The 13,788-nt window shown below is 41.2% G+C and overlaps 1 protein-coding gene across 3 annotated transcripts in view; it reads left to right on the top strand.

Annotated features, from left to right (window-relative positions):
* Positions 1-13,788, top strand: part of LOC102202119 (UPF0606 protein KIAA1549) — a 35,146-nt gene that overhangs the window by 7,163 nt on the left and 14,195 nt on the right. For all 3 annotated transcript variants that reach the window (XM_005734811.1, XM_005734809.1, XM_005734810.1), the window contains exons 3-10: positions 4,809-6,893; positions 7,007-7,095; positions 8,015-8,174; positions 8,283-8,413; positions 9,522-9,714; positions 9,870-9,929; positions 10,023-10,168; positions 13,249-13,426. In XM_005734811.1, coding sequence (XP_005734868.1) covers positions 4,809-6,893; positions 7,007-7,095; positions 8,015-8,174; positions 8,283-8,413; positions 9,522-9,714; positions 9,870-9,929; positions 10,023-10,168; positions 13,249-13,426 — 3,042 coding nt within the window. The remainder of the gene's footprint in view (positions 1-4,808; positions 6,894-7,006; positions 7,096-8,014; positions 8,175-8,282; positions 8,414-9,521; positions 9,715-9,869; positions 9,930-10,022; positions 10,169-13,248; positions 13,427-13,788) is intronic.

The raw sequence follows: 13,788 nt of genomic DNA, 5'->3' as shown, positions 1-13,788 counted from the left end.
TTATTATGAGCTTCAGCATTGTGTGTGTGCAGTTCAATTATAATGGATTGGGTTTGCCACTTTTTTATAAATATCTTTCTTAGTTTACATTATACATTTTTAATAAAAAACAATGTGGAAAATGTAAAAGCATAATTCTAAAATGCATTTTTCAGTCTATGTGAGCCTCGAGTCTGGCTGAGTAAAGGAGACCAGTGAAAGGTATTTTCTCCGATTCAGTTCCAGCGCAGTGCTGTCTGCTGAGAGGCATTATCAGCTCTTTGTTTGGGCCCTGGGAACTGTTTTCATAAGCAGACACCGAAGGCAAAATCACATTTCAGCTTACTTGGAGGATTTCCTTTTTGTGTGTGTGTGTGTGTTCATGATGTAGGCTTTACTATTGTGTGTGTAAAGTACGGTTATTGTACGTTGTTATCTTTTCTCCTTTTTACACTTTTAGTCTGTAAACTTAATTCAAAACAGAGAATCATTCAAATTTGCAATCACTCAAAATTCCTTAAAATTATGTTTATCTGACGGTTTAAATAAAAATGCTGCATAAAATATTTAAACTTTTATCGCTGCATCATGCTCGTACAAATCAACCAGCTTTTTGTGCAGTTTGGCTAAAATGGATAAATGTATAATTGATTATGCAACCTGCACACTGGTCACTGGTCTGATGCTACTTAAAAATCTTGAAGTAGGTTCTGCCTTGAGTGCAGTCTCTTCTGTTTTTGATTGGAGGGATTTTAGAGAGGATCATTACATCAGCCACCATCGGTAATAATCCCTCTCTTGTCAGAACCTTTTTTACATGATTGCTGGCAGTCGTTCAACCCCAGAGCTGCCTGTATAAACGGAAGCTGAACAAACCATCCAGATCACAGAAAGAGTGCTATTTTTGTGCCATCACTTGCTTGAATATGGAAAAGTTTTCACTCAAGCGCCTGTTGTTGATGAAAAGCAATCAGCAGATTCTGTATGTTAAATTAGAATAGAATAGAATGGAACAGTCTTTATTGTCATTGTACATGTACAATGCTCCACACCAATTGTGCAGGTATAAAATACTGCACAATTTATCTGTAAGGTTTGCTTAATGCAAGGAGAAAATGCCCCCACTTAAAAGTTTGCAATCACTGTTGTTGTTGTAGTGAAACAGGTTAACGGCCAAATCCACATTTGTTTAAGTGTATGAGCACTTTAAGCCTTTTTAGCTCAGAGAAAATCTGGGCTAAAAGGGACACTGAGATCCGATGAGCTGGAATTACTGGGATGTTACTAACTTATGATTTGCAATGAATAAATGGAATTTCTGATTCCTACATGATGAGTAATGCGACGTATTCGCTGGTTCAGTCCGTCCTGTGTCTGTGATTAGCTTCATTGGCAGTAAAATAAGGGTATATCGTCAAAATAAACATTGGAAATAATAATTTTTTTAAAAAGGTGACTGCTGTAGGTGGGGGAGTGAGATTAGAAAGGGAGAAGAGAAACTGGGACACTGTCATGTACGTTTGCTGAGGACTTGACATTTATGCTCTCCTGACCTGGTGCGCGGAGGTGTCCATCTGCACGTGTCTCAGTGCTTAATCATTTCACAGGCAGGCCGAGCAATGAGCGGCCAGCCGAGTGTGACGCGCTCCTCTTTCAGGGAACAGGTGGTAGCGCACGATAGCCTTCTAGTCCATTGTTCATTTTTTTTGCGCTCTGTAATGTTAGCCCTAACTCGGGCTGCTGTCTGTCACACTGAGCCGAGGGTGTCATCAAAGATTAGCCTTCAAGTATGTAGACTGTGCATATTTAAGTATTACAGATAGACAGTCGATTTTTTGTATGTTTGTAATTCAGCTTTTGCAATTTAGTGTTGTTAGATTTGTTCTAATACATCAGTAATTAAATGTTGGCTGTCCATTTTCCTTCATCCTGTCTTTACTTTCCACCGTGATAATTATCATCATCACCATCGCCGACATCTCTGCAGTTATCATTGTTATCATCATTCTCCTGTCAATCATTGTTTTTGTGTTAGATGTTTTTGTCAGTAATCTGTTCTTGGTTAATAATCACAAATGTGACTGTATATGAAACCCTGTGTCGCTGTAATGGTGTGTTGAGCTGAGGTGACAGTTTGAGGTCTTGTTTAACAGCGTGACCTCAAACATCAGCATTGTTTTCCAACATGCTCTTATATAAAGCTTGTCTGCACTGTCTTTGCTTCTTGTTTTATATATCTGTAGCTCCAAACATCTTTTTGTTCACAGCCAAATGAGTTTGACTTAATTAAGAGTTATTTAGCAGTTAAAATAGCATCTTTCTCACAGTTACCTATAAAAGATTTGCTGCCACTGTAGAATGACTTTCATTTCTCTGCTGTGTTCTCTGTAGAGACTAGATGACTAGATGCCGCGAGTCCTTCTATTTTAGTGTTTCTCCTGTTATTGTGTGCTCAGTGCAGTGTACACATGCGTCTGCCCAGCTGTGTGTTACATCCCTGTGGGTTCAAAGATTTGGCACAGAAACCAAGAATCTTGGAAAATGTGCAACACAGACTAGCCTTCACAGAAGAAAGACTTGGCTTTTCTTTTCCAAGTCCTTTCCAGCATGCTCTGTTATGCTAGCATGTTGACTTGATTAAGGTACCAGCGTAGGTTATAATTAAGCTACGAGATTTCTCCTGGGCCAAGCCAGAGGCGTCTGCTTGTATGACTCGATGCAGTAAATTGAAGATGATGGCCCCAAAATGCATTCATTTTTGTTGATGTTTTTGCTAAGCAATGCGATCTGCACTAGCGCTGTTAAAAATAGTCTTCTCCCTTAGCTTATTCTGTGGCTATTTTCAAGAGTGCATGATTCTGCAGAGCGTCTGTGAACTACAAAAAGCAGCAGCCTTTGCAGCTGCTGCTGAGTCACTATGTAGAGGCTGTTGGTGGCTAGCTTCTGGCAATGACAACAATGGTGCCTTTGAAGTCTTGCTCTGTTCAAGACCTACTTTCAGTGACAAATTTAAGACTTACAGTCTGCACCAAGTTTATTGAAAAGAGTTTGTTTGTAAGGCTCAGTGCAGACGTGAGCCTTGCATCAAGTCATTTAGCTATCCATAAACCCAACAGCATTAATAAACATATCATTTATTGTAAGCAGGCACACTAAGTCATCCGGTCTCTGATTATCTGTGGTTGTTTTGTTGTGATGATTTTCCGCCATAAACTCGTGATACAAAGACATCTTCATTTTTATAACCGTGTTTTTCAGTCAGTTCAGTCAGTGGACAATTAAATCATCACAACAGATAAACAGCTGCCATTAACACTGGTAAAATCATTTGATTTGCTAATAGGCCACTATTAGCAACAAGGCTGGTAATGGATAATAGTTATGTTTAACTGACATTGTTAAATTCTTGCACAGTGTTAGTAAGACTGCCATGCATTGAGGTTGGTGAAACATATTTGGGTATATGAAAGAGGCAAACATATGCAGATAAGTGTAAAACATCTATTTTCCATTAATAATTAAAGAATTGTTCCAGTTCATGTAGGCAGTGTTAAATATGCCAGGCAGTGGCTTGTAATCAAGACTCTTCCCAAATTAAATCATGCATGATGTGCATGTACTTTGTTACGCAATATGGAGTGCTTTGGCACCTAAATAGAGTTTGAAATGCGTTGCGTAAGCGGCATTTGCTATTTCTGCATTTTGACTGCTCAAAAGTCGGCCTTAATGATTTTAATGTTGTGTGCACGCTGTAGAGGGGCTTGCTGATGAGCTGAAAATTGCACCATCCATCAGTTCGAGATCAGGTGCCATGAAAAAGGGTCTTAAATGCACTCTCGAGAGTTCATTGGTAAAATCTTAAAACATATGGTCTGTGCGTGTATGTCAGCATATTCACAACTGGAACCAAAGAAATCTGTCGGCTTTTCTTTGCTTCCCCAATGATTTTCACATCATTAGCCTGTGAGACCGTCCTTGCTCTTTTATTCTAATGACGTTTTCTTTCGTTTTTGGTTTTTGTTTGTTTGTAGCCACTTAAGCAAAGGAGAGTTAAACTAGTGACTGGGTCTAATTATTTTTCTCAGGAGTCTGATACTGATAAGAACTGATCTATGTACAGGCTTTAGGTGACATACAGTCGAAAGGTTTTCTGGGAAGCTATCTCCACTTTATCGATCTGAAATTTAAATCTGATCAAGCTATTTTAAATATAGTATTGATTTATTGTAAGTATAAATTCATTCGGGTGCATTGTCTTCATGTTCACTGTTTGTTGCAAATGGACATCATAATGGACCCTGTTCCATTATGATGTCCTTCCATTATATATTTTTAAACCCTTATAGATGATACAGTTGATGTTGGCCATTTCGACACCAGTAAACATAACACCAATGTTCACTAATTCAATGCCGGTCCAGTTATACAACATGGCTTAGAGTGGGTAGCCTCCCTGTCTGCCGTGAAAAGTCGTGTTTGCTCTCATCTTGGCTCAGTGTGCAACAGTTTAAACACATTTTTTTGGCAAAAATCACACATTCAACACTGACTCCATCACACTCCTTCATTCCTGTTAACAGACCAGAGTACAAAGTAAACATTCACAAGGGATGAAATTACAGTTACTGATTCATAGGGCTGATATGAGATTCAAGCTCAGCAGGGTATTTCTTTGTCTTTTTATTACTGAAACAACCATTTTCAGCAAAAAAAATTAAATGGTAAAATGATTTCTTTAGAATTAGCCTCTTTTTCAGTCATTGTCTCTCTATATGATTTTCCCTATGTTTCCTGTACTGATACGAAGCATTGTCTTTGTTCCTCTGCAGATGAATCTCCTTTGGACTCTACACATGATCCCATGGGATTTCTTGGAGATATCCAAAGTCCTACATCATCACCATTAGCCTTACCTGACTCGCATTATACTGCCTTTGAGACTCTAGACTCACCTGGTGCCCTCCCATCCAATCCTGAACCAAGGACTGCTGATAACATTCATAGGGGGCATATTGCATATGAAAACTCCAAAGTCATCATGTTAAGAGATGCCTCTGCAGAAGAGCCAAACACTCTGACGACTCCAACCTTAAGACCATCTGTACCTGTGCGGGAGTCTAGTCCACAGTTTCAACGACCAGCTGAACTCTCCTTAGGCTGGAAGCTGGCGAGGTCATCTCTCTCAGAAGCTCAAACAAAGTCCCAGCTACAGCCTTGGGAAAATATATCCATAACATCAGTAAAGCCTTCTCCAACACCCCAGCTAGGGCTTAATTCTGAGAAAAGGATGACCTTCCAACCTGAAGGGCCTCTCGGGCCACCATTTCAGACTTTCACAGACCTTTTAGCAGAGGACTCACATATGAAACCAATGCATGCAGACCAGCTGAGCTCCAGTAATCCCCCACTGGAAAACAAACATGCATATGATATAAACATGCTACCCAACCCAGATGAGATTCAGTCTCCTGGCTACAAGGTGCCTTTCATCACCCCCCACCCTGCATCACCTTCATCTGAACCCACAGAGCTCTCTCCAGAGGACTTCTACCCCACCAACACCATGGAAGTAGACTGGGGGTCTGGGGACTACTTGGAGACAATGTCTTTTTTCAATGCAGATAGAGAAGACTATTCTCTGGTCACCAAGGTGCCCTCCGACTCATATGATCTAGAAGACTATACAGAAACTTATGACACGTCCTTCCCTTCCAGAGTGGGCATATCTCCCTCATCCCTGAATCCTCTGTACGTTTCCCCTTCCCCCAGCCTCGTGACAGCGTACAGCACCGTAGTTTCTCCTAGATCTATTTATCCTTCCTCATTTTCAGCAACAGTTCAGTTTTCCCTGGAACCTACTCCAACACCTAACAGTGACGTGCCTGACATTTCAGACGTAGATTGGTCAGATACGTACACAATTCAACCGACAGATGTCCTTTTGCCAGACATGAACAGCTTGGAATATTATAACAATCAGCTGACCAAGGAGAATAACGTTTCAGAAAGCGGAGCTGAACACAGGGGGAACATTACTGTGGTGTCCATCAGTACTACAGACAGCACACCTAACAACAGCTTCAGCAATGATACAAAAGTGATTGAAGAGGAGTCCTCCAGTGATCTCTCGGGGCTTGAGCCTCATGATGAAACGAGCTTTGTAGTAACCACAGAGGAGAGTCCTCAGGTGGCCAATGCCTCTCAGCCTTTTCTTGATCCTTCCATAGTCCCAACGCATTCCCTCCACTCCTTTTCTTCTTCGGATGGTCAGGTGTCCACCACAGATTGGTCTGCACATACAAACAACGTTGGCCTGGATAGCACTCCAATTACAGAAGCTGTGCAGCCAAGTACAACGCCTTTGCTGCCAGACGATTTAAATTTTGCCTCCTCTCTTACGTATGTTCATTGGTATGTTACAGAGTCTCCCCCAAAAAGTACTATGGATGCAACTGCTGTCTTAACTGCAACTATAGACTTCTCCCCTGTTCCCACTGAGCCTGCTGCCAATAGTACAGCCGGTACAACAGAATTAGTTCCTGAAGAGTCTGCTTTTACCAATGATCCAACTCTCAATGCAACTATAGTTTCAACTGAATCCACGCCTCAGAATGTGACTCTGCCCCCTCCATTTGTGATGGGTGATCAGGGGGTGACTGAAGATGGAGTTGACACCCCAGCCACACTGACCTATATCCCAACCAGTAGTGTAGTTAATAAAGTCTCTACTACACCCACAAGTACACCTGCCACAACTACTCCCCATCAAGCCACAACCAGAATTACTGCCACCTCTGAAGCCTCAACTATTGTCAACATCATCTCTACCACTGTTGGTAAAATCACAGCTATAGCACCAACATCAAGATCGTACCTCTGCAACGTTAACAAACCCGCTTATTTGATCAGGATCGGTAAGTTAGGCATTTAATGTGTTTTGTCTTACTTAACTGTGCTTGAAAGAGTTATTCATAGACAGCAGAGTATACGAGAGACATTGACCATTAGCTTGTGCTTTTTTCACAAGGTTTTCCAGCCGGGGCCACTGTAGGATATGCTAAATCTCAGGTCAGAGACATTTTGAAAGGGGAATTTAACAAATCAGTGGAACTGCAAGTAAGTTCATTAAACATATTTCCATATATTTTAAATAATGCAAGGTGTCAACCATTTTTTTGCAATTAAGAAAAATATGGGGGGAAAATGGGTTAGCGCTGTTGCTGCACAGCAAGAAGGTCCTGAGTTCAATTCCACCATAAGCCCGGGTTCTTTCTGTGTGGAGTTTGCATGTTCTCCCCGTGTTAGCGTGGGTTCTTCCTGGGTACTCCGGCTTCTTCCCACAGTCCAAAGACATGCACTTAGGTTAATTAACCTATCCCCACTATCTAAATTGCCCAGGTGTGAATGCAGGCATGAATGTGAGTGCGAATCCTTGTCTGTCTCTGTGTGTTAGCCCTGCGACAGACCTGTCCAAGGTGCACCCCGCCTCGTGCTCTGTGACAGCTGGGATAGGCTCCAGCGCCCCCCGCGACCCTGAAAAGGATAAGTGGAAGCGAATGGACGGATCATAATAACAAGAATAATAATGTATACTTTATTGATGCATTTAACCCATTCACTCAGTGAAGCAGTGGGCAGCCACTATTCAGGTGCCCAGCAGTGTGTAGGGATGGTACATTGCTCTGGGGGTTCCTCAGGGTAGCCATTCAGTGGATTCAAACCCCCGACCTTCCGATCATGGGGCGACCACGCTACCTACTGAGCTAGATGTTGTTAGATTTTTGAGCAATTGAGTGAACGGAGTTGTAGTGGCTCACACAGAGTGTGGGTGTAAATTGGTGGTACGTTTATGTGTTAAAAGTATAGTCTATGTTTGTGTTGGGGTGTTTTTGTGATTGTCACAGCGCCACATACAAACTCAGCCAGACCACTTCTGTCACATTGAGTTCCAGACGATACACAGCCTATTTAACATAAGTTACTTAATGTACAGTGTGTCTCTTTAATACAATTAATTTCTGCTTTCTTAATGTAGGTTGTGGATCCACCACCAAAATTTGTGTTTCGAGTGGTGTCGGGTCCGGTCGTGTACACAGGCATGTCTGTCGTCAATGCACTGAGGAGGTCGGGGCGCCGCTTCTTGTCTGTTTCGCCAAACTGGTCGACGCCAGATAGAAATTATCAAGTCCACTCAGGTAAATGACCTTTTGTTGAGTCTTTTTCCGAGGGCACTTGAAGCATTTAGCAGAATTTGACCTTTATTTTTTAAGCTCAGTCAGAAAGTATTCAATTCGTCTGTGCAGTGTTGCAGTTTGTTCCTGGACACGTAGACGTGCGGTTCTGCAACTTCAGTGAGAGCATCGAGAGAGGTTTGACCAGGGCCTTCGCCGAAGTCCGCAGGCGATCAAAGGAGTCGACTAATTTCACAGTGCATGTGAGTGGCACAAAGTGAGGGAAGCCATGGGCAGTCATGGAGGTGCATTCCAGCTGGGATGTTTTCATTAGGATGCTTTCATTGTGGCTTAGGATCTGAAAGAATCTGAAAAAATGAAATATTTAATTTCTTATCAACTTGACCAAATACAACAAAAAGACTTTTAAAAATATCGAGTTTTTACTCAAAGAAAAAAAGCTGAAAATGTTGTTTGTTCACTAAGCTGACCAATATAAATCAAGTCATTTCACTCACTGATCTGTGGGATTCTTTATGCACTGCGTGTTTTTACAGATTTGTATTGTTATTATCTAAAAAGGCTGAAAGTAAAGTATTTGTAATTGACAGTGTTTTATGAGCATTATAGAAAAATCCAAACAGAGAGCTCAAGAGGAAGTAATACTCAAAGAACAAAGCTCTGCTATTCTGTAAGATTAAAAAGTCAATTATAAGAAAATAAAACACTGGAGTCTTCCTTGTGTTCTGAAATGCATCGCCTGTCTTTTCAAGGTTGGATCAACCTCATCAAACCACAGACAGCATCTCTACAGAGAATGCTGCACATGTTACTGAGAAGCACTGTAATAGCAGACACAATGTAACGTCCATGTAATGCAATTTTGCAGGAGCAAAAGCCATCGCTCTGCATTTTGCTTCTTTTGGAAAGGAGCAACTAAGTGCTCTGTCTCTCCAAAGTATGGATGCTTATGGTCATTTTGGGTTATGATAGTTATTGCCAAATAAATGCAGCACAGAGCTTATAATTAGAGGCAAGGATTTAGACCCAAGTGTTCTTGTGGACACTATACTCACTCCTTGGTCTACTCGTTGTTCATCTTACCATAACTCATGAGCATGACCCAAGTGTTTTTCACATGGCTACTTCTTTTTAAAGTGCTTCATGCTCTAGTTGTTGAGTATTAAAGAAGATTATTTTTTGTTACTAAAGAGGTTATTTGATCACATAGTTATGTAGTTCTCTTTTCAGAGGGAATTTAATTGTAGGTCTTTAAGACACAGGTACTACTTTAACAGTAAGATAGAGAATGTTTTGTTTGTTTTAATATGTGTTTTTTCTGTTTCCTGTAACACTACCACTGTGTTTCAGATTGTAAACATCACCATGGCTGCTCCCATATACGAGGAACAAGGACTAGCGAGGAAACCGGTGGACATTACTTTCACTGTTCGCAGTTCAAGGAGTTATCTGATGGGGTCAGAGATCAGCAGTGCTCTAATGAAACTCACTATGGTGGAATTCAGCTATTACATGGGCTTTCCTGTGCTGCAGATCGCTGAGCGTGAGTACCGTACTGACTGTATTTGAACTATTTCCATTTTCATATTATCAGTTCTGTATCTGGGTTAGCTGGGAAATTCTGATTGTGATCGCCAACAATGAATACGAGTAAAGGTCACAGCACTTATTGATTCATTTTATAATTTTTTCCACTAGCTTTCCATTATCCAGAGCTGAACACCAGCCAACTGCTTCGCTCTTCCTGGGTTAGAACAGGTATAATGATTTTGAATGATTTTTGTCAGTCTTACAGTTCATGTAAAGCAGTTACTACAGAGCATATTACTTCTGCTGTGTGTGTATATGTAGTACTCCTGGGTGTGCTGGACCAGAAAGTGGGTGAGAGGACCTTTCAAGCTAACATGGAGCGCCGGTTGGCCCTGTTACTCGGTGAAGCAATAGGATCAGTCAGACGGGTTAAAAGGGCCACCACCATAGGCAACAGTAGTGTTCAGGTAATATGCTTATAGATTCAATAATCATTTTACTCAGCTTATATTTACAGCTCCGTAGCCCCAGGCTCACTGGGCCCCGTTCCACATGCCACGAATGTAAGCCATATCTTTATTTCAATTTTTTACCAGAGAATAAATATTTCATATATGTAATCACATAAAAAATGCAAAGAAATTTCTTATTTCTTTGTGTTCCGTGTCTCTCACTTTCATTCTCTATGCAACTAAGCTTTAAGCTCTTTCAGGGTCACAAATACTTTTTGCTTTTTACATTTCTTGTTCCCTATATAACAAAACTTCTAAAAACTCTGCAGAACCATCCTTCCTTGTACCATTTGTATCATTATACCCTGATACAAGCTCTCTCTTGCCACCTTTTCTGAGTACAGAGGGGTCATTATGTGAGTGTGACACTGTTTGTAACCAGTGAAAGCCTTAGTGCTTTACTAATCAAGCTCTAGCTTTTGTGGGTCCTCTCTGCACCTGCTCATCTCCTCTCTAAGGGGACAGGATACGGCTCGATCTCCATGGCAACACCATCCCATTCATCTCAGGGGCAAGCCATTCAAAGACCACAACCTCATGTTGCCTATTTTTTTGTCCTCTTCCTCATTATCCCAGTCCTCCTTATACTCGATGGCTCCTAAGAGCATGTCAGTTAATAATTGTGTCTTTTTCTCGGTCTGTATCCTGCTGTTGGGGGGCTAAAGAGTCAAAAAGTGAATGTTTGTCACAGAGTCAGTGGTAGGTAAAGATGCGGAAATCAGAAGAGAAGCAGAAAATTCAAACAAAAGTAACTGGTCAAGCTAAGACAAGATGACTGTCAGTGCTAAATATCATCATGTGCATCCATTTAGGACCTTTGTTTTTGCCTCGGTGAATTCTACAGAATAATATAGAAAAGAGAAGCACATCAGTGGTGAACCTTTGCTGTCTGCGTTTCTGCTAAGATTAGATCTCTAATTTTAGCTCTGGCATCCTTTCTGCTCTTCCAAATGATATTTTTTCAAATCCATAAATATGATAATGTGTTATTCACTTGATAGAATGCTGTTATATAAGAAGCCTGTTTTAATATTTCAAAAACACTCATCTCCGAGTGCCTTATTGGATGAAAGCGTCTGAACTTCTGCTTTGCTTTCTTGCACATAAATAATTATGGTGTATCTCAGACAGATGCCCCTGACTGTCATGACAGAACGAGTGTAGTGTTGTCACCACTGAGAATATCTTATGAGTCTGCCCAGACAGATGAAAGGGAGGTTGAATTTGGGCTGTGCAGTAACACGCATTCACACTGCCCTCTTTCCACTCTAATAAGCAGACACGGACTGGATTAAACCCTGAATGAGGGAGTCTGCCCGGCCGTTTTTCTGTGGCAGCCCAGGCATGACCTGCACTTTACTCTTTTCAGTAATACAGACAGCAGACTGTGCTTGTGCCTCAGGGCACCATCGGGGAGGCTGCACACACACAAACAAATCAGTCAAATTAAATCGGTCAAAAAGACAAATCGGACAGAATTTAAAAATATTTAAGCAATGGATCTCCAAGAGGTATGCAAAATGTGACCTAAAATGATGGTTATGTGTCTGTGTGTGTGTATTTGGACCATCTTTACATATCTTGAGGGAACAAAAATTGTAAATTTACTATACTTGTGGGGACCAATGGCCGTTATGGGGACAAAATCCCCATCCGCACAAGTTTGAAGACATTTTTGAGGCTCAAAATGTGGTTTTAGTGTCAGGGTTAGGGTAAGAGGCCAGGGAAAGCATTATGTCAACTAGATGTCCCCACAAGGATATGAAAACGCAACGGTGTGTATATTGTGGACACAGGAGTCAGTCCCTATTTTAAAAACTACATTTTGTTTAGTTTGTAGAACTCTGTAACTTTCAGGTGCTTGTATGAGCATTAAATACAGCAAGGTGGACTCGAGAAGGTCAAATGGTTCGAGTCTCAAATCTCAAATCTGTCGTTAAAATAAAAAAACCCAACAATGATTAATGTTGTAAGGCTCGGCAGAAAATGAGGTGCCACCGTCTCCATTAAAAAGTCATCTTTACTGTTAAGATTGTGAGACTTTGCCCATTAGCACCTTCATCAGAAATTCCATTTTTAATTTAGAGTGTGGTCGTCCTTCGTGAATCCATTTTTAGAAGCATTTTGTCATTTTTTTTCTCGAGCACAGTCTCTTATCCACAAATGTTTCAGATGGGAAACTTTGTCGTATAAGGACACAAATGGGAACATTAAAGCATGCACGTGGAAATGAAGTTCAGGGTAACGTACATGGTCCCCTGTTTGTGTTCTTAAGGAGTGCACCAAGAAAAGAAATGCCCTTTAACACTACTAACGACCACAAAACTGAGAATTGACAGCCTTTGTCCCTTAGCAAATAAACAGAGTCCGTCATGCTCCAGCCTTTATTTCCCCCCGCACCATCTGGAAATGCTTACCTTTGGGGGAAAATAAGATTACTGGCAGTTCGGTAAAAGGGCTTCCATCATATAGGAGTTACTAGGTCTGGCAGTGACTCTGTTATTGTATGACAGCCATCAAATCTGGGGTGTGATCAGGAAGATCTGTGACTCTAATAAGAAGCAAAAACACACCTGTTTTTCTTTTTAAGGTCATCTCCTTATGCACCTCTGAAGCACTTCCATATATCCTGCTATGTTTATATCTTCTTATGTTTATATTGCTCCCTGGAAGCAATTTTCTGTCCCCTTCGACTTGCTCCAGAGAGCTCGCTCTCCTCCACTGTGTCAACACAGCATCCCTTCAACTTCAATGCACTGGTGCGCAATTGCACACTTGACAGTATGGGTCATTTGCAGCTAGTGTTTTCCCTCAGATGCCTCAGGAAGTTACAGTAGAGCTCCTTCGACAGTCTGACCCTGGAGGATACATTTATGATGCATAAAACATTGAATGTTTTGGGGGCGGGGTTTAAGAAGATCTGCTCTTTTCCTGCCTTTTATCCATCACAGCTGTTGCTTTAAAGAAAATTACCCATATCTGTTCAAAACTGCATTCTGAAACACTTTACCAGTCCTCCTTGTTTTAATTCCCAGGTTGTAAGCACAAGCCGGTTGGCGGGTACTGACCTCCCCCTCGAAATAGTGTATTTTGTGGAGGGGCCTAGTGGTCAGAGGATGCCTGCAGATCAGACTGCTAGCCTGCTTAACAGCCTGGATGTCCAAAGAGCCGCTATTGTCCTGGGATATCGTGTACAGGGCATATTGGCACAACGTAAGTATGTCTCAATAAATAGATAAAAAAGATGATCTATGATAGTTCAAGTCAATCAAACACTCCCGTGTGAATTTATTTAATTTGTTAGTGTGTTTTTTCTTTCTTCTTTGATGCTGGCAGGAAGTTTTAGTGTATGTAAACAAAAAAAGACTAATTCTTTTAGCTTCACCATCATTACTGTTATTGCAATGGCTAATTGTTCTCAAGATCCTAATAAGAGGAAAGGATACTGACTGCCAGCTCCATGCGTATCTTTACATGTTTATAGTAACATTTGAGCTAATTATCTCCCTTTGTACACGCTGCACCCAAACCCTGTCTTCCTTATTAGGAATCTAAACAACGGATGAAGGCTAATG

This window comes from Pundamilia nyererei, unplaced genomic scaffold, assembly GCF_000239375.1.
Source record: "Pundamilia nyererei isolate P.nyererei 1_Seehausen unplaced genomic scaffold, PunNye1.0 scaffold00060, whole genome shotgun sequence".
NCBI lineage: Eukaryota > Metazoa > Chordata > Actinopteri > Cichliformes > Cichlidae > Pundamilia > Pundamilia nyererei.
The sequence above is the reverse complement of the archived record's forward strand: the minus strand, read 5'-3'. Positions and strand labels throughout refer to the sequence as shown.